The sequence below is a fragment of the Cyclopterus lumpus genome, chromosome 6, assembly GCF_009769545.1.
Source record: "Cyclopterus lumpus isolate fCycLum1 chromosome 6, fCycLum1.pri, whole genome shotgun sequence".
NCBI lineage: Eukaryota > Metazoa > Chordata > Actinopteri > Perciformes > Cyclopteridae > Cyclopterus > Cyclopterus lumpus.
Window position 1 is genome coordinate 9,231,330 of NC_046971.1, and position 22,137 is coordinate 9,253,466.

At 42.6% G+C, this 22,137-nt stretch overlaps 1 protein-coding gene across 1 annotated transcript in view; it reads left to right on the plus strand.

Moving 5' to 3' along the window:
• Positions 1-22,137, plus strand: part of tp53i11b (tumor protein p53 inducible protein 11b) — a 32,891-nt gene that overhangs the window by 499 nt on the left and 10,255 nt on the right. Inside the window, exons 2-3 of the mRNA XM_034534113.1 lie at positions 2,955-3,061; positions 21,422-21,563. Of these exons, the coding sequence (XP_034390004.1) occupies positions 21,435-21,563 (129 nt within the window). The 5' untranslated portion in view covers positions 2,955-3,061; positions 21,422-21,434. The remainder of the gene's footprint in view (positions 1-2,954; positions 3,062-21,421; positions 21,564-22,137) is intronic.

The window sequence follows — 22,137 nt, forward strand, 5'->3', positions numbered from 1 at the left end:
GAAGTTATTTAGCAGTAAAAGGTTAACATTAGTAACTACCAACGTTACCCTGATTTTTAAGTCATCCAAATGAGCTGAGCTGATTTTATTGTATTAATACGTTTGTAGTTTCTATGTTTACAAAAAAAAAACCGTTGAATGAATGTTAAGTTTCCAAAAGGAGGTTTACAGGTGAAAGTGGGTTAACCAGCGTGGTAGGGCACTGGGAGCCAGACTGTCTGTCTGTGTATTTCAGCCCATTAGGGCAACACTTGAGGATTTCCTTCACAAGAAAAATACACTAAATTAACTGGTGGTGTTTATCACAAGAAAGAGAGGAGACATGCACCGTAGTGTGCTGTAATGTTTCTCTAAATATGACAGGGCCTTGTGTTGGTATACACAGTTCAAATTTCTACTTTTGCTTTTTCCAAATTTCAATGGGGATTAATAAGCGCAATGGTCAAAGGAGACTGGCTGACTGCAACGGTAATGGTCTTTCCCAGGAGAGATGGGTCACAGTGTGTAAGCGTTGTCTCGCGGTTCGTGTTTGGTGTGTTAAGACTTGTCCCAGGTGTCGCTCAACAATGCTGCTGCTGCTGCTGCTGCACTATCATGATGTCAGTGTTGTGAACCACCTATAAATCTCCCTGTTGAGCAGTCTGCAGGGAAAGTCTCAAGCCGATGTCCTAGAATTCATTGGATTACTGAAATGTAAGCTTAACTTCATTTTTTTTTTTTTTCTTCTTCCCCGCCTACTGAATTTGTTGACTGTTGTAGAAGGAAGGACAGACGGACAATGAACAGTTGTATTTATCTTTTAAAATGACAGAGCTGCACAAACTCATGCCTGGGCCCACGTTTGTAAAGCTTAAATCATTTCAACATGCAACCAAAGCCAATCCAAATATGCTGGTTTGGGTCAAACAGAAGCCTACAACATGAGGGATGAGACAATGTGGCTATTACATTCCTTGTATTTCAAAATGAGGAGAAAGGGGAAAAACAGCAGGAGACCGATGAGCGCTATTATTACCCCCCAGCATGAAGCCTTTTGAATATCTTATTTGGTCTTTGCCATGAATCAAGCCGTATTCCCATGCCAGCAGTAGCACCATTTATCTTTTCTCTCTGCTAATCGCCTTGCGATCAGGAATCAACATGTCATCCAGGCTCTGTGGACGGGCGGGGGCTTCTAATTGGCTGAGGAAACAGGACGGATGAAATGGGTTTCCTTCTCTGTTCTTTGAGCCCATGGAGACAAAGTTTTCAGCTTTGTGGAAAATGAATGGGGTTTGGGCCGTGGGCCATGCCTGTTGAAGATTGCTGTAGCAATAATCTTTTGCATTTAAAAATTTTTTTTTAACCAAAGCGGTTAAAAAATTGGTTATTTTCATTGTTAATGTAGTTGAACTGTACTTCCTGGTTGCAAAAGTGGCGCTGGTAAAGGTCAGATCTGGCATGATGATGACCTTTAAGACTGCTTTCTTACTTGTGACTGCAGGATATTGTCACCTCAGCCACCTCCTAAAGCTGCATGTTGTTCTCACTATGCAGAACAACAGCATGGTTCTGTGTTGCCTAGAGGTGGAACACATTGTCTTACAAGTGGCAACATTACATAATGACCTTCCTATTCAAAGGCACAGATTCACTACAGGGGTCACTGTTGGTGGACATAGCTGGTCTATATTTACCACGAAAACGGGTGACGTGAACAAACATTTCTCTTTTGCACGTGTGCATACAACCAGACTGGATGGAGAGTTGACCTGGTCTCAATGGAGCTGGGCTGTGGAGCTGAAATGATCCTTGGAGAGTTTAGCAGGAGCATATGGAGATGGTGTGTGTGTCTCAATGTAGTTTACATGAAGAGGCACTGAGGCAGACGGCATCCCAGAGTGCTGTCCCACAGGTCCTTCACACACACTTGGCATGCTGCTTAACCAAAGCAGATGGTGACCCCCTTTTTAGGTTTTGTTTTAACCCCTCAGTGATTCATTAACTCTTCCATTCACAATGCAGTCCACAACAAACTAAGTATTGTACATTTGTACGTGCTAAAAATAACCATAACATGTTGATGTGCTGCTGAAAGTGCGAGGCTATACTGCCTGAGGCACTTGTCCCTGACGATCAGATACAGTAGCACAAAGTGATTCATCTCTTAACAGTGGTTGTAAAGGATATTTCCCTCCAAGACTTTATTTTGTATCACTTATTTTTTTATTAAATTACTTTTACAATTACAGCTTGTATTGTGGATCTCTTCTAGTGTTGTCTTGGTAGTTGTCACTTTTAGATGTATTCTTAAAATAGCATCAAATATGAATATGCTTTACCTCAGCAAAATGGTAGGAGCCATAGTTGGTTTCGTATTTCATCGACTTCTGGTCAGTATCCAGGGAGCCCTGTGAACCAGCAATACTGCCCTGACAATGAGGATGGCTTTCTTCCTGGCATCTTTGATTTTAATTTCCTACTGCCTTGTGTGACATTGGCTTTGCCATATAGGCTTCAATAATGAGACCCCAGCAGATGCGTCTCTGTTTATTTCCAGCGGACAAGATTAGAGAAACTAAGAAGACCATATGTTGCCTTTCAGACCTCCAGTGATGGGCTGCTCAAGTCATTGATTACATCGGTGGAAGACAGAAAATCTATTTTAATTGTCGAGTGGTGTCAAAACACTGGGCAATTTCGGTGTATTTGTCTAGTCATTTCAGCGGTCTGCATAAACTGAGCAAAATCTCATTTGGGATTAATTATCTCCCATTATGTCTTTACTTCATATTGTAATGTGCAATGTGTGATGCTATACCTTTTGTTTGACTTGCTCGCATCGTCTGTTGTCTGCTCAAAAATATTTCTGTGGCTTATATGGGACTTTGGTCTTTTATTAGCTGTAGTTATTTTCAAGAAAAGAAAGAGAACTTTTTCTTTTTAAAACATGTGCTACTATTTTCAATTGACAGGTACATTTTAGGGGACCCCGCAGGACATTTGGAAGAGCCAGCTGCATCTTCGCCACTTGGGGTTAGGAGCAAGGTGTGAACTGCCCATCGAATAGTATCTGTTTTCAGTAAGTAATGGTTTTCATTTTATTGTTTCACTGATTTACATTTTTTATTGTTTAGGAATTGGTATTTTTGTGGCAAATGGCCTGCAGTCACCCAAAATGAGGACTATACTGTGCTGATCAGCTCTCCAGAGAGATATGCTGTGTAGACTGGTTGTTTGGAGTCTGTACTCTCACTCACAATAGAGCATTGTGATTGTGTGTGAGTGTTTGTGTGCACGTGCACTTTGAGTTAAACATTTTTTTTTTTTTTAATGGTTTCACAATTCCCCATTGACATTTAGACAAAGTCACCTTTCAGTTCTCCTCAGCAGCGCTCACATCACGGCTAACCTGTTCAACTCTCGCATAGTATGTCTGCTTCGCTGACCTCCCGGCAACCTTTTACTGCGAGGACTCGACACTGAGTGTGATGAATGAAATGGAAATATTTCAGCTACTAAGTGTTGAGGCACCGTTATTATCTTTCCTTAGCTTCAAATGATTGCCAAAGAGCTGCCCCTACACAGGTTGATTAATCCCCATCAAGTAGAAGAACTAAGCAAAAAAGCACAGCCATATTTTCTAAAATGTTGAGATTTTAGTCTAGTTTTCCCAAGATGGACGTGATAAGGCAGATACTGTTGCCTTTTAGAGAAGCTTAGATTTGTACTTTTTTGGGGAGGATCCAGACATCAACCAAATAATACAACAATGCATTACAAAATCTAGACATATCAAAGTAATGAAAAAACATGGTTGTGCTTTTTTCTGCCTTGGAATATCGCAAAACTAAAGCCTCCTTTGGGGATATGTTCCTCTTCTAATCCTAGAGGCGCTCTGTTTAATAAAAAATGCTACACTCACACTCTGATTACAAAAAACAGCAGTAGTTCATCACTGAACTTTTGGTTCACTGACAACTGAGTGTACTGCTAGTTTACTGCAATATTCATAATCTAAGGTTCATCTAGAGGTTGCTTCACTAAATAACTTTCTCTGTGACTAATAGAAAACTATGGATTTTGGCAATGTCTTATCTCATATTATTAGATCTTTGAAATATTTGATTAATTGAATAATGTAGCTACAACTCATTTACGATTTTATATTGATGATTTGCTTGATTAATCATTTGGTCTACATGTCAGCAAATAGTGAAAGATGTCTCCTGCTAGAGCCTAAGTAGACATATTCAAATTGCTTCTTTTGGATGAGCGCCAGTCCAACACTGAAACATAATCAATGTGCTGCCATAGGAGACTAAGAAAACAGGCAAGCCTCAGGTTGCAAAGAAGCAGACAAAAAAAACTAAACCAGAAGTTGGTGTATACTGTCAAATATGTTGAATAATAATTCAGTAGCTGCTGTGTTTGTTCAGCATTCTGCAGCAATACTTTACATGGTTTCCCAAAACAATTTATAATGGAAGAGCCACAAAGGCCACTTGTTTAATGAGTGAAAAATCTGTATGATTCATCTCAGCATGTTATTAATCAATCGCATCGCATGAAAGCCCAATTGGTCACAAACAGGTGCTTATGTGTGTGGGGGGGGAATAAACCTTCCTCCTGCCGTGCAGATAAGACACCACGCTGCTCACCAAATCAGTTTTCTGTGGGAAACAGTGCTGTCAGACATTTGGGGGAATACAGGATCCATCACATCGTTTTGTATTTTAACAAAATGTGTCACTTACCTGTAGTGGGTGCTTTCTGCTCTGTTGAGTATATGTATTTATGCATGACTACTTTTTGGCAATGTAACGGCAAGCCAAAACATACAGTTTGTACATTTGACTCCTTTAGGCCTGGGCAATAAGTCAATAGTATATCAGGTGTAGTTTTACAACTATATTGCCAAGCCATCTGGATGTTTTATTTAGATTTTTGTTTCTGACAGGATTACTGATATTAATGAGGCAGAGAAGTTAAATAAAAAAATTAAAAGTAACATGTTCTTGTAAATAGATAAAGGCTCTTGCTGAGTGAATAAACTGAAGCTAATGAGGCCATAGAGACAAATGCAACATTTTACCTCATCATGCTTTGCAGGCATTGCTTTGCCACTGGCTACGGTTGATTCCCTCATTTTGTTTCTGTGTAAACTCAGCTGAGCCCTCATGGCATTTGTGGTGCTTGGGTAAAAACCTGATTAGCAAGCTGCGTGGCTGTTTTTCACATTTACCAAGCGACGTGGCTTTGGCATATGTGAAGAGAAGTTAACAATATAGAGTGACATTTGCAGTCACGGCCCTGTGGTAGAAAACTAAGTTGGAAATGTCAGTTTTACCTGTAAAAATATCAGCACAAACGCATTATTCAGCCACACTTTTGTTTGCCGTGGCCTTTCTTTTTATCCATTTGTGTCCCTCTGTGAAAATGATCCAATTAGCTTCAGGACTTCATATTGCTGCAGCTGTTGAGCAAACTTGGCACACAATCTTAGTGACAAGCTGTCTGACTTTTTTTTTTTTGGGGGGGGGGGATGCTAATATGGCTTGAATGCGTTTGGGGCAAAAATGTGAGATGCATGTCACATTCCACCTCCTGAACGAGGACGTAACGTTTCTAGAAGAGATGTGATGACTCCTCAAAGGAAATGAATATTTGCATAATATGTTGCTTTCCAACAACAAACCATGGACCACAACGGCTGAGTAACTTTCACAACGTTGAATGCCATGCGGTTTAGATGTACTTTGCAATTTTAAAGAATGAATGCTTTGTATTTTCTGGAGACGATAATAAGGTCAAACCTTTAGTGACACTCTACCACGCAATGCTGCAATTATTGATCTTCTGTCACCAAGAACCGTTATTATTTGCACTCTGTCTGCAGTTTGGGAGAACCAATCCTAGTCTGAATAGCAACAAGACTGGTACGTGCCTGTGTTGGTATGGGCAGATGTGTGTATTGCACTGTTTGTGGAGGGTGCTCTGCTTACTGATGGGGGCGAATCGATTTGAATGTTTCTGTCATTGTGTGAGAGCTGAGCTCACACAGAGACAATGACAGTCTGTCTAAATCAGTGATTCCAATTTCATCAGTTGGCTATAAGCTTGAAGACCAGAACTCATGAGAGAAGGGGATGGGAGGAATTGGCAATAGTTTGCTTGGCTTTTAAAACCATCCAACCGAAAAACCAAGCCCAGTGCCGCCAACTCTTTTCATTAAGCAGCACTCGCTCAAAACGTCACTGAATCTAAGTCCTCAAATCTGCAACACTAACGGCCCTTCAGGCCTCCCTCCCAAAGCCCCTGCCCAAAAGGTTATCATTATGAACATAAACATAATGACCGTAAACAACAAATTGCTGTTATTAGTACTCACAGCTGTCAACAGAGCAGCGTGTGGAAGACTGGTGACTGGCCCGTAAAAAAAATGATTGGATGGGCAAGAAAAGGTGTCTAAAATACCTGATCATGATCTACCTGAGTATTTAAATGAAAACAAACACAATGTGAAATTATTCAATAGAGTAGCTATCATTTCTGTTTGTGTTCTCTGTTTTAACATGATCTAAGGCTGGTTTACTTCTCAAATAATTAATTAATTAATCTAAAGACTATCCTATTTCAGCATGGTTCTATATTGAACAATAATGCATTGAGCACGTTGGCATATTTTGCATGGAAACATTTGTTCATTATCGGCACCAAAGTTCAGGTATAGTTTTGACACTAATATCAACACTTTTCAACCGATACCGAGCAACAGGTCATGATTAGGTGTCTGCCAGTCCTGAGTCAGTAAGGGGGCGGGGAGAAGCAAAAATATCTGCTCAAAATGATATAAAAGTGGTTCAGTTGAGCAGGTTTCAAGCATTGAGCAAACCACTGAAGTTCCAAGTAGATCACAAGAGAGTAGCAGCACAACACACCTGCTGCACCAGCTGAGGCATAAAGCCTGCAGAAGGGAAGCGGGGTGAGGCGTTGCTGCACTACTTGCTATCGTCACAAAGTGATGGCCAAAAGGCTTTCTTTTGTTTCCAGGCTATTGCTCTGTATTCTACACCCTCCTGTCTCTCAAGCTTTTAGCATTGAGAACTAAATGTATAATATCACAGATAAATTAGTTGACCCAGCCAAAGTCATTATTAGCTTCGCTGCTTGGAAAGTGTGACGGAGCGAACGCATCCACGCTAATTATTGTCCCATTTGTTAGTTTGAGCTTTTCTTTATTGCTCCAGTAGTGTGAACTGTAGAACAAGGTGATTTGTCACACTGGCCAACCAGCAAATGAAATGTCAACATAATCAATCCGTGTAGCTCTTGGGACAAACAACTTTTAAATTAATTCAGGTGGAAAAAGCGGTTGGCGGCTCAATAATGCTCGCCCAAGTGAAAACCTCTCCCCTGTCTCTTTCTGTGATTATATTGTAATCGTGTAGCAATGACTTATACAAACGACAGGGATTTATTTTTCCTGAGTGAAGATCCTTTGTGTATACATGGTCACTTATCATGAAGAACGGGCAAGTTTGCGACAACAAGATGTTGTTCTTGGTGTCGTGTGCTTCTGGCCTATTACACTTTCTTTCTTTTTTTAAACCTGACCAGCACTGAAGCGTACTATTGTTGATGATGTCTGCCGTTGCCGTGCAACCCTCTTGTTGACTCATTTGCACTTTACAGCCAGTAGAAGTGCTTATTGCTGTGTAATCCCTGTGAACGTCTGTGTGCATCCATTACCACTGTCGTGCCTGGAATAAGGAGCATATGATTAGCTGTATACGACAAGCTCTCTTACACATGTTCAGGGGTGGACGTGAGAAAACTGATCAAAATGCAAATACTAATGACATGAACTACATATCACTAGATGGCATTATTAATGACATCATGTAGGCGTTTATGGATCTCTTTTTGGCAATTACTTCCACCTGACGAAATCCTAAAGTGACGCAGATTGAGTCCTCTTCGTCATCCTGCGGGGCTGCCTAGCAACCAGGTGGTGCTTCAACAAGAAAGACAAGCTGTGCAAGCAGGGAAAAAGTGTAAGGATCGCAATCAAGAATCTTTGCAATTAACATCGATTTGTTTATTGTGAAAGAGACGGGGAAACAGTTTTCCTTGGTAGCACATATTGAAGTATTTAAGTATTGTATCACTTTTATAAATTCATTAAGAGAAGGTATTTCTCCTGTTTGGTCAGGAAGGCTCCAGGAGGTGGGCAGCCAGAAAGCTGTTTCCTCTGATTTAATACTCAGTCATTGACATAAAAAATAATTGTCCCCGTCCCTGTGGGTTTCTCAGAACACCAAAAACATGTCTGCTCCAGTTCCACAAATTGCAGATTATCACACTTCCTTTGTAGTTCTTCAGCACAATGGTTGACAAGATCAGAGAAGCAGAAGAATATAAACAGGAAAGTGAGGAAGATGGCAGATAATGAGCTTGATGGAGAACCAACATGGTTTTGCTTACGTTGACTGCTCTAAAAAAAAAAATACTTGTAGTGGTTTAAGTCCTAATGGAGCTGGAGTATCAACATGTATCAAACCCTGAGGTCTAGGTTTTAAGATCAGAAACCCGGACCAAGTAATCTTTCAAACTAAACCTACTTTACCCATCTGCAGCCCCACGGTGTTTGTGCAGTGCTTTCTTTGTAGTGCATTTCATTCTTGAAAACCGGAGGCTGATGGAGTATGATCTCCAAATGATTTAGTTTTAAAATTAACATGTGCGGTTTCCCAGGGATCTACACAACAATATTTATTTATATATTCTATGAAACTGAAAAGTGCCTATTTCTGATTTCACCATTTACACCAATTTGCCACCTTCTTTGCAGTTTTTTTTGTAGCAGCTGTGCATTTTTTTTTTTTTTTTTCTATCTGAGATATTTAGCATGTTTGCTGACATGAGAAGGGCTTTAGACCCATTTGTACTGTTGTAGATGTTATGTTTAATTAAATGTGACTTCTTTCCTCTCATCTCTTTCCATACTTTCCTATCACTCCTGTTTACCTCGTCCTGTCTAATGATGGAATACATGAAGTAAAATACTTGATTAAGCAACCTACAAAATGGAATAAAATAACTCCTGCTTGGCATTTTTACATTTCACACGCAGCTGACAAAATACCAGCCTCCCCTCATCCAACTAATCTCAGATTCATCATGACCATCATCTGCAGATTTATCCAAACAATTTACTAAACTCATCCAAAAATCCCAAAATATATACATTGACTGACGAGCTCAGTGTTCAGAGATTTACAGTGAGGTCAACATTGGCCAAAAATGGCATTCAAATAAGTGTGTGTAAGTGGAGAATATTATTGAAAATATTATTATAATTATAGGAAATTGGGGAAGTTTAATTGATGTCCCTAATGTTATAATTGCTGAACTGGCTATTTGGGGACGCACTGACACGGGGAATAAACCATGAATTTGATCAGATCCGCCAACTGTGAATTTCTATTGACCAATAACTCACTGCTGGAGGGTGTCTGCTTTTCTATCTATATCCTGCCTCGTCCACGGCTCTGACTGCTTAAAGTGGAGATAGCGAGTTTATAATTTGAGGCTATTTTCATTTAGCAGCTGTGCTGTTCAATGCATGGAGGGGAAACACTGCGGTGACTTCAAAATGTCATTACTGATCATTACCCGTTGCAAATTAAGCAGCCACTCTAATTGTAGATCCAAAACAACTCCATAACCATAATAATAATCCTGTTATATGTCTCGGCACATTAAAAGGCTCCACTGTGTCTTTTATACATTTTAAGCAAGTAATAATTCTTATTATTCCCCACAAGCCAAAAAAAATAACCTTATTGTTGCAGTATACAATGATATCTAGTAAAATATATAATTTGCCTTACTCTGCAAAGTGCAGTAGAACAACCCGTTTTACTGTGATGGTTTTTTTGTGTGGGCCCCTGCCTACCCTTGAATAGGGCTTAAAAATCCCCTAATATGCCAGAAGTCTTGCTGGGGAAAATAATTGGGTGCACAACAACTATTTATTCTGCATCATTAAAGCCTGCCTCAATGCTCATATAACTAGTCTTGGCTGAAAACAACTTGGGACAACAAGGTGTTTGACATCTGGTATTTCCAGCCACCTGTGACTCCTAACTGAGTCCATTCTTCTCTACGGTCATTTAGGAGGTTGCAGTTTATGATGCTGTTGACTTTATGTGCGTTATACTGACGGGTGTTTCTATTTTGTCAACCCAATTTATACCCATTGCATATAATCTCTCTTTATACCGCTCACTACAGCCTCTAGAATGAGCATGACATTCATGAATTTTCACTGCTTTGGCACAACTTGAAATATGTATTTGATGTCTCATAACAATAACAACAATGCCTCTGCTTTATAAGACCTATTGCCTGTGCAATAATATGCAGAGGTATCCACAGCAACCCAAATAGTTAGTCACTGCATAGCTGTAATAATGATATATAAGTAGTCATGATTACTGTTTGGCTGATGTCTTACAGGGCACTTAGAAGGCCCTTTTTGAAGCTTTGTGTCACCTTGTGTTGGTCTGTACGTGTGCAGGCGAGACCTCCATTGTCCTTTCTTCATGTGTGATGCATCCCCGCTCAGCTCTGGTGGTTTTGCTCCTTCGAGGAGCTCGTTCACCTCCCATCTGCGCGTGTGCACCAAGTGTCAGCTCGGCTTTACCTCACCACCTCTTTGCTGCTTCTGCGCTGGCTTCACAGTGCGTCTGCTGTGTCAAGATGGCTCCATAGATAGAAAAACCAAACGATCACAGGCAGGCCTCCAGTGATGTCATACTACTGGAGCCCCCCCCCTGCACCCTCAACGCCGTGCCCCACATGAGACCAATGTAACAGGTGGTGAAAATAAGCCACCCGTCATAGTTACACACCATTTAAGTTAGGGGTTTGTTGTTGTGGTGATATTGGCACAAATGTATGACAATATATTCTTTTCTGGAAATTACATCTGACTAGGTGGAGGTTGTATTATATTTGATGGCTGGACATTTATATATTCACATCACTTGAAGTAAGTATGGGCTCCTACTGACGCTAGAGTGAGCCTGTGATTGCAGATTGGTGCATTATGGGTTTTTAGCATTCTTAAGGGAAACATGATGGTTCATGCACCGTCAATTTTTAGACTTTTTTTTATTTGAGCTTCAATAACATGTTATCTTTCGAATAAACATTTGTGTGACAAACTACACTTTGTCTATTTGCTCCTCTTTTTTTTTTTTTTTCTAAATCTGACAAATTAATGTAAGGTAATGCCTCATTTGCATAGTTAAACGTAAAATAATAGTAGAAAATACAAATTGTCTTAATGAACACCAATAGTTTCATTCCTATCTATATTCTGGAGTGTTTTTTTTTTTTTGGAGGAGTTTGTTCATATATCTTCTTCAAAACATGGCCAAAATGGACAGTATTTTCTGCTTTATGGAGTAACACAAAATGTCCTCTGTAAAAACCTTTGATTCTAATATGTTGAACATAATGTTACAATTTCGTGTGTGTGTGTGTGTGTGTGTGTGTATATATATGTATGTATGTATGTATGTATGTATGTATGTATGTGTGTGCATGTATGATTTTGCATATTTAAACCTACATCTCCAGAAAACTTGTAATGCATTTTAAGAGTGCTCAAACCATGCCCTGCAAATGAGTCCTGTAATTTATTGTAATTGATTCATAAAGGAATAGTGGTAGTGCACGGAGGGGGAAGGATGTAGGGCCGCCTCAACAAACTCGGCTGGACTGCTGTAAATTGAACTTTATCATTATCCACAATCCCTACAGCTGAGTGCATTGGACTGCTTGAAATTTTTGTTCAGAAATGTACATTCGTGAGCGGTTTCTCACTTTATAAGGAATGTACAGCAGCTCTAATTCTGATTTATATATTTATAAACAGTTTTTTTTTTTTTTTAAATTTCAGTTTTGCATGTTAAAAGCCTTAGCCTAACATATGTAGTATTAACATCTTGGTACAATGACTACTGGGATACTTGCCTTTTGTATGTAATTGTGACTCCCAAAAGATCTTCACTAAACACTCTAGGATAACGCTTACATAATCACGTTAGACTAAGTCCGTCAACAAGAGGGTCGTTTTCATTGCTGAAGTGTGATGTAATAACCAAATATTAGGCATGGAAATTCCAAATCCCAGGGATTAATTTGGACGAGTTCATTCCACGGTGACTGTCCCCAGATAAAGAGCATTCATCTGGTGGATTTAACACAATAATCCATTGATGGTAGCTGACTGAGGAGCAGTTCTCCCCTCAGACCGAGTGAGTGCATACAGATCTTCTCTGAGTTGTATAGAGTAGTTTCCAGGGTATGCATTGGTGGCCTGTTCTGACTCCAGAAAGGAATTCACTGCTTTCTCCATTGTCCTTTGTTTATCACTAGCTGTCATGAGCGTTCAGTTTTCTGTCTGCCCTTTCGCACAATGAAACCTCATTTGTAATTTCCCCCCTCAGAGCCAGCATCTGTTCGGCAGGGAAACCATTACTCTAGGTGATTTGAAGAAAATTATATGGGTTTCAGCACCCCTGGATGGCGGGATACTTCTACAGGATCAATCTCTCTACTTAAACAATATAACGTGCAGATCGCTGGACTCTGTGCCGATGTCGGTCAACTAAATGTGTGAACACGCAGGCCACACCTAGAGAAAAAGAATTTGAGGTTGCATTTCCAGACGTTGTATTGTATATCCTGTTATCTCATCCACTCTGGCAGGTCGACGAGTTGTAAAGTACATTTTTCAATTAAATGCTAACTAATACAATCTACTCGTATACACCAGCACGAGGGTTGTCAGGCTACAACAGGATATAACAGCCCAGATGTCAACACCTTACGGCGTTTTAATCTACTCCCCCTAGCAGTGTTTGGTTGGAGCTGTAATGACTCTGTTGTAATGAGGTCACAATCTAAATTGACTGTTTATTCCCACCAGCACACACTATAAGCCTTCCATTAGTGCGTGTGTGTGTAATGTGGAGGAATATTGTGGAATGGATATTTACAATTGCACAAAGTTTAGGCAACAACTAATTGCGTAATGACAAACTGTTGGCATGGATATTGTGTAGTGCCTTTAGAGAATGGGTTTGGGCCGTTGTGAGGGATAAATGGACTCATTGCATCAGTCTACTAGCCGCACACACCACACGCCGTATGCCAACAGCAACATATGCTGAGGTTAGTGCAGCAAGCGATTTGCTGTGCGAGTCATTCACACTTTGTCTGGTGCAAATGAGCCGCCGGAGCGTGACGATCCGCCTGCAGGGTCCCGGTCAGCTACAAAAGCAATGGAGAGAAAGTTGTGTAAAGGCGATTAGTTGGTGTTGCTCCTCTGCTGCAGGAAAGATGAATGGAAACTCATCCGACATGCTAATAAAGCACATTTGACGGAATCGCCCTGATGTGCAGACCACCGGATAATTAAATGTCTTGGTGCTTTGAATGTTTTACATGTCGTCCTAATGCACAAGTTGTATTGTGGTGTTTGTATTTTCAGTTCCATATCATAACCGGGGTATGAACCCAACCGGGACTTTTTGCTACTGTTGCACTCCTATTCACCCGTTCAGAAATGGTTGAAAACGTTGAAGAAGAAAATGACATAAAGCTTTTATACAAGTGGAGGCTGACCGTTGACACTTGGTTCTGATCACACTTGCTAATGTAGATATCTATCCAAAAGCAGATCTTCTAAGCACTCCCTGGAGGCACTGGGAGTGATTCCCTTTGTCACTGTACTATAGGTATCCAAGGTTGTTGTGGAAATGCTGAGCACTCACAGACTTCAAAGGGAAGTCCTGCAGTACCTAACTCTCTTTCCCTCGGCATGACTGTGATTTTGGCCACGGAAAACATGTGCCCAAGTCTTCCCCAGTGATTGGATGTGGTCACCACACATAATCAGCTACACTAAGTTGGGAAGACCACTACAAATTGTCACCCAAATAGTTCTCCAGTTACAAATGCCATAAACCAACACACGTTAAAGTACAGATTACTTTTCGTCACTGGCAGGCATGTTAACCTCAAATGTCAATTTCACGGTGACGTCAGAGCGTCATCAAAGCCAGCATTGTGCAACGTCTGGGAACCAGGAAGGTCTGTTTCAGAATGTGCCATTCCTTCTTGTAGATGTAGAGAGATGTCACTGGATAAGTGAGGGGGAAAATGGACCTGATTGTGAGGAAATGTCCAAGAGATTTATCTTTTGGTCGCCATCGACTATTGTGTCACATTAAATGTCAAAATGCTACTAAAGTAGTTTTCCACAGCTTCAGCAGCAGCCGGGAGCCGTAGTCTGTTTCAGCAGTAAGACGACACAAACGCGTGACTTTTGCCATCTGTAATCATAACGGTTTATGATGCGTGATCTTTTTTTTTTGTCCCATCGGATCCCAGAACACTGGATCCTCAGCTTAACGTTATACTATGCTGAAGCGCCAGTATTCCTCAGAGAAATGGGAGATCCATACTATTACCACTAACCGTGGGAGGTAATACATTTACGAAGGTCAGTTTTGTTAAGCGTGGGCTCGAGGGACGCGCTTTTTGTTGAGCATGAACTTCTCGCACTCGTTTCTAGATTCTGGTAGAAGTGTTTTGTGACATTTTGTGATGCTGCTAGATATCTCAAAAACAGGGCGGTGAGGGAATTCAGAGACTACCGGGCAAATGTGCCTTGTGTTAATTAAAGAAAAGAGGAGGTGTTGAGTCGGCTGTAGCGTCTGCTTTCATTTTCATATTTTGAGTAACACATTTGTTCACGGTTGCTCCTCTACACCCACACACTGCTTTGTTGATGTGATGCAACTATTTTTTACAAAATGTCCTTCTTACCGAAGATCTCTCGGTGGGTTTGCGCCTTTCCCACAATACCTTCCTACTATGTTTATCAGCTTTCAAGTTCCCACTGCAAATGTTCTGTCACAAAGGATCAACGATGATATTGTTTTACTCATTTTATTGCTTGTGCTCTCAGGCTATAATTCCTTCTTCCCTCCAGGTGGACTAACTGCTTCCCCACACACCAATTGCTTGATTTATAGTTTCTCCTGTGATAAGACTATTTCCCCTCTTTGTGTCTCCAACTGCGAAGTAAATGCATTGATATTCTGCAAAGACGAGCACAATCACAAAAAGGGGGCAATAATAACCCGCATCTCTTCAGACTGCATCAATAGCAGGCTTTCATGATGTAACTTCTTCAGGCTTCCTGGAGGGCATTATATCACACATGCAATGCTTTTGAGCACTCTGCGGATATAGCTTTTTTATGTTATAGATTGTCTTTTGAAACATCCTCATATTTTGTTGCATTGTGTGTTTTTAGTTATATCTTTTTTAAATTGTTTAAACTAATATAGCATAGCTTCATGAAACAGTTACTCCAGACCCATGTCTACTAGAAAAGTATATTTATAATAACATAGCACTGATGCTGAGAGGTCTTCTGGTGGTATTATTTGAATTCTGGCAAAGTTGTAAATGTTAGTTACTTTTCATATTATTGCCTCTTAAATTATCGTCTCATCAGTAATGACAAAATGTGCTGCATACTTTACACTAATTTTAATTGACTCTATCTTCATTAAATGATTCCACAGAGGCACTGGAATGCATCCATTTGTATTTAGGATGTTGTTAGACTTTGTTTAATATAGACACCCACATAAGTGGAAACCCCACGTCACACGGATGACCAGACATCTATGCTCTATAATGTATAGCAACAACCTTACTGAGCTCTCACTGGGGGAAAAACACCGTTTCATGTTTCAGTAGAGAGACGGCATGATTATTATTACTTTCAATAGAGCTCTTGGCCAGTTAAAGCTGTCTGTAAGAACAAACCAAACCACCACTGTATACAGCGTCTAGTGCTTTGTAATTCTGTACGTATACTTTGTACGTTGCCATTCTTAAGGTGAGAGATTACATGCAGTATAAACCATCCATCCATCCATTATCACCCGCTTATCCGGGGTCTGGTCGCGGTGGCAGCATGTTCAGCAGGCCGACCCAGGCCTCCCTCTCACCCGCAACACTTTCCAGCTCATTCTGGGGGATCCCGAGGCGTTCCAAGGCTAGCCGGGAGATATAATCCCTCCAGCGTGTCCTCGGTCTTCCCCGGGGCCTCCTACCAGTTCGACGTGCCCGGAAAACCTCTAATGGGAGGTGTCCAGGAGGCATCCTGACTAGATGCCCGAACCACCTCAGCTGACTCCTTTCGACACGAAGGAGCAGCGACTCGACTCCAAGCTGCCCCCTGATGTCCGAGCTCCTTACCCTATCTCTAAAGCTGAGCCCGGCCACCCTACGGAGGAAGCTCATTTCGGCCGCTTGTAACCCGAGATCTCGTTCTTTCGGTCACGACCCAGAGTTCGTGACCATAGGTGAGGGTTGGAACGTAGACCGACCAGTAAATGGAGAGCTTTGCCTTCCGGCTCAGCTCCCTCTTCACCAAGACGGACCGGTACAGCGCCTGTTTTACTGCTGCAGCCGCACCGATCCGCCTGTCGATCTCCCGCTCCACCTTACCCTCACTCGTGAACAAGACCCCGAGATACTTGAACTCCTTCGCTTGGGGTAGGCAGTTTGCCCCCACCTGGAGGGAGCAATCCGCCGGTTTCCGGCAGAGCACCATGGCCTCAGATTTGGAGGTGCTAACTCTCATCCCTGCCGCTTCGCACTCGGCTGCAAAACGCCCCAGTGAATGCTGGAGGTCACGGTCCGAGGAGGCAAACAGGACCACATCATCCGCGAACAGCAGAGAGGCGATCCCGAGACTCCCGAACCGGATCCTCTCTGCCCCCTGGCTGCGCCTAGATATCCTGTCCATGAAGGTCACGAACAGGACCGGTGATAAAGGGCATCCCTGGCGGAGGCCAACACCCACCGGGAACGTATCTGACTTACCGAGGAGACGAACACAGCGCCTACTGCAGGCGTACAGAGACCGGATGGCCCGTGCCAACGGGTCCGGCACCCCATACTCCCGCAGCACTCCCCACAAAAACCCCAGAGGGACCCGGTCGAAAGCCTTCTCCAGGTCTACAAAGCACATGTAAACTGGTTGGGCAAACTCCCAGGACCCCTCCTGTAATCTTGCGAGGGTAAAGAGCTGGTCCACTGTTCCACGACCGGGACGGAATCCGCACTGTTCGTCTTGAATCTGAGGTTCGACAAGCGGTCGGAGCCTCCTCTCCAGCACCCTGGCATAAGCTTTTCCCGGGAGGCTGAGCAGTGTGATACCACGATAGTTCGAGCACACTCCCCGGTCCCCCTTCTTGAAGATGGGAACCACCACCCCGGTCTGCCAGTCCATGGGCACTGTTCCCGACCCCCATGCGACACTGAAAAGGCGTGTCAACCAAGACAGCCCAACAATGTCCAGCGCTTTCAGCATCTCAGGGCGGATCTCATCCGCCCCTGGCGCCTTGCCACCAAGGAGCTTTTTGACTACCTTAGCGACCTCTGCCAGGGATATGGGTGAATCCACCCCAAAGTCTTCTGGCGCTGCCCCCTCTCCGGGGGACATGTTGGCCGGGTTTAGGAGTTCCTCAAAGTGCTCTTTCCACCGCCCGACGACGTCCCCAATCCGGGTCAGCAGTTTCCCCCCCCCCTGCTGAGAACAGCCTGGGGTAGACCCTGCTTTCCCTTCCTGAGCCGTTGGATGGTTGGCCAGAATTTCCTTGAGGCCAACCGAAAGGCCTTCTCCATGGCCTCCCCGAACTCCTCCCATGCCCGAGTTTTAGCCTCCGCAACCATCACCGCTGCAGCCCTTCTGGCCCGCCGGTACCCGTCAGCTGCTTCAGGAGACCCCTGGGCCAGCCAGGCCCGAAAGGCCTCCTTCTTCAGTTTGACGGCTTCCCTCACCCCCGGTGTCCACCACCGGGTTCTCGGGTTGCCGCCACGACAGGCACCGATGACCTTCCGGCCACAGCCCCGAGCAGCCGCATCCACAATAGAAGCTTTGAACAAGGTCCACTCGGATTCCATGTCCCCAGCCTCCCTCGAGATTTGTGAGAAGTTCTTCCGGAGGTGGGAGTTGAAGACCTCCCGGACAGGATCCTCTGCCAGAAGTTCCCAGTTCACCCTCACTACACGTTTGGGCTTGCCAGGTCTTTCTAGCCGAGTCCCCCGCCATCTGATCCAACTCACCACCAGGTGGTGATCAGTTGACAGCTCTGCTCCTCTCTTCACCCGAGTGTCCAAGACATACGGCCGCAGATCAGATGATACGATTACAAAGTCGATCATTGATCTCCGGCCTAAGGTGTTCTGGTACCAGGTACACTTATGAGCCACCTTATGTTCGAACATGGTGTTCGTTATGGACAAACTGTGGCTAGCACAGAAGTCCAACAACAAAACACCATTTGGGTTCAGATCGGGCAAGCCGTTCCTCCCAATCACGCCCCGCCAGGTTTCTCTGTCATTGCCCACGTGAGCGTTGAAGTCTCCCAGGAGAACTATGGAGTCGGCAGGCGGCGCCCTTTCCAGGACCCCTCCCACCGACTCCAAGACGGCCGGATACTCTGAAATGCTGTTCGGTGCATAAGCACAAACAACAGTCAGAGCCTTACTCCCCGCAACCCGTAGGCGCAGGGAGGCGACCCTCTCGTTCCCCGGGGAAAACTCCAACACAGCAGCGCTCAGCCGGGGGCTCGTGAGTATCCCCACTCCCGCCCGGCGCCTCTCACCCTGGGCAACTCCAGAAAGTATAAACTAGTCACCCTTAAAGTCTTTTATACTGACAAGAAGCCACTTGTTAGGAAAGCATGTCTTCTCTCCAGTTGACTGAACACGGATCAGAGACTTTTCATTTATCCTAAAATACCACTTAAATCTGCGAGGAGAATGACAGCGGAATCACTGGGTGGCTCTCAGCAGACACCTCATCATCAAAGGTGGTTTCAATTGGAAAGGTGCTTTCAATAATTAAGAAGTGATTGGTCCATCAGTTGCTAGGCAACTGCATCCGCATTATCTGCCAAGTCAAAGAGCTCTTCTAAGGAGATTAAAATGCTATGTGATTTTATGTGTGGAGAAATGTGTGATCTACCATTGCATGCAGTGTGCCGTGTCTTATTTACGGCTTTATCACAGATTTAGATGGTGAAAGCAGATCAACATCCATGGGGCCAAAATGTCATTGCTGTTAATTTTTACATAATTTACAGTAATATAGTTGTTTTGTGTCAACTAAGCCCTATCACATAGCGACAAAAGCAGGGAGGAGAATGATTAACTTGTTTACTTCTCTGGGAGGAGAGGTTGTAGAGGTGGTGGCTTTTGTATACACGAAATGAGGAGGGATATGAAGGTAGACGGTAGGGTTGAGGAACCTATCGCTTCAGTCTTTATATAGAAATACATGCATAGGCAATGAATAATCACATCAAAAAGGATACACTATAACACAGCCAATCACAGAGGGTTTGTCTTTTAATGACTCATAATAGAGCGTTTTATTTGATGTGAAGACGAGGTCAGACTTTTTAAATGTATTTATTTTTTATTTTGTAACGTCTTTAGAAAATGCTAATTAATCTTTTACCTGTAAGGTTGTTCCACAAGCCTATCAACAGATGCCCTGTCCCAGTTGTGAGAAATAAGTCTGCATGAGTGCCAAATTTCTCCTTCGACTTTCTTTCTTCTTGCTGTTAAAAGGCAAAGCCCAGTGTCTTTTTAAAAAATAAAAATTATGCATTGTGGTAGTCCAAGTATAAGGTTTGAAAGCACAAACCTGAACACATGCTGTGTGACCCCCACTGACTGCTCCAAACCTGTGTTTCCATGCCAAGACTGGGGATGTTGTTAAGCCTTGCTATATGTACAATAGACATAAATGTACTCTGATTGGCACCATTTCTAGTTCCTCCTTTTAATATGCATTTGGCTGGAACAGAAAGATGGGAGTTGAGAGCAAAGTTTCAGCAATGTAATGCTGTTCAATTATCACTGCAGTTTTATTTACGTTATCAATTAAGCCAATTTTCAAATCATGATTTAGCCAAGTAATGTTTTCATATTGCACAAAGAAGCAGCAAATTACATTTGAGACACTTGACGCAACAAGTGCTTTGTATTTATTTTAATTAGTTAATGTTATATTTACTTAATGCCTCCTAACTGTGATGACACACTTTTTAGTTGGTGGAAAACTGAGCACTTTGTCGTTTTCCTGTTAGTACTGATGGGTTACTTATTTTATTTGTTTACCCCTTTCATGGGGACAATGATCTCTGTTCAGTGGTGTCCACTTCCTTGAAAGACTAGTTTTATTATTAGAATTTGTATTTCTTTAGAGAATTGCCTGTGGAGTTTTTTTAGAAAAGTCGTTCCATTGCGTGTGTGTGCATGCCTCTTTGCCTCCTGTTGAACCATGTTGTCTGATTCTCTCTCGATTTGACTATTGCTTGTCCCCGTTGACTCCACAGGCACTATTCATTAAGGCAGATCAATAGGACCACAGCAGCGGATCCTGCTGTCGCTGTCGGCAGCCAACAAAGGCAGATAAATAAATGGCATGTTCATGGCTGCCATTTACAGTTATGTGCATTGAAGAAGTGGTTGTGTGAATGTATCAGAAATTTAAATTGTTGATGATAATGGACTGTACTCTGTTCATACCATTTCTACAAAAAAAATAGTCAAAGCTTTATTTTTAAATCTTGTGAAATATAATAAATATAATATTTGAATAACTAACACAGCTGGCGGTGCAGCAGTGTAGCTTTAGTTTGCTTTAATCACAACAGCATATGGGGATAAAAATAAGTCATGCTGAGAGCTTATAGCACGAAGCTGCCAAATTAAAGAAAATGAAATTAATTAGATTCTTGCAATAAAGGTCATCAAATATTAATTTCAATTGAGACGTAAATGTGTCCACCGAAGGTTAGTGCATTTAGTTGTGTTGACAACACCGGTCAATATGGAAACTGTGGCACCGGGCCTATGAAAGTCCAGTTCATTCACGTGTGTGACTGACTATCGGATCCATTGGCTCTTTGAGTGGGCACTTCCGGCTGTTGGCCTCCTGGCGGATCGAGGATGTCTGGCTCCTGCCTCCAGTCTGACTTAAGAGGAAGGCTTTATGGGTTGCCTGGATTTGCTTGACTCGTGTTATGTAATTGTGTTGCATAACTCAAGTCCTCAAGGGGATTATTGGTATGCCGGTAGATACCTATTGCTGCCTGTGCTGTAGAGAGATAATAGAGGGAAAGCTCCACTGATTTTTATTTTTTATAAACAATTTATATATACATTTGTTCACTTTATATTCTTTCATTCACTCATTTCATCCAACAATACGAGCATGTGTTCCTCCTGATCAACAGTATCTCCCCTTCCACTTTGACAGGTGTGCGTGCGCCATGTCGTCTAAACCTCACCCTCCTCTGATGAAGAAGCACAGTCAGACAGACCTGATAAGCCGCCTGAAGAGCCGGAAGATTCTTGGAGTCGGCGGCGAGGATGATGATGGCGAAGTGCACCGCTCAAAGGTCAGATCAAGTCACATGATTTTATTCTTGTGTCATTTTTATTCAATATGGGCAGTGATTGTTTACAAAGGCAAATGGCCCGTGCATTCGCGTGGCAATCATCTCGGTCATAAATGTAGCACGTGTGTCAGATCATCATTCAAATGGATAATATGCCGCTCAACCCCAGATGCTTTCATCAATCCTATGGATTCCTTTTTTTTTTTTTTTAAAAGCCACAATGTGCTGCTAATTGTTTCATCACTCCCTTGTGCATTTGCTGCTTATGCTTCCATGAATCTAGATCACGTGAGCTCCCGCAGCTCCACCGAGACGCGACTGGCTCCCCTGAGAGATTCCCCCTCCTTTTGCATATCGTGTATTATATTCCTGCCTCGCATGTATTTGCACACTCGTATAGACGGTGCACAATGATGTGAATACCAAGACACAGCTGCACAGATGCAGGATCATGCCAAGAGACACACAAACACGTCTATCTATATTCAGACATGTTTAGCTGTGCAGTTGCAGACTGACGGTAATGTCTGGAGGACTCAAATATCAAGATTCAAACAATTCTTTTTTTTTTTTT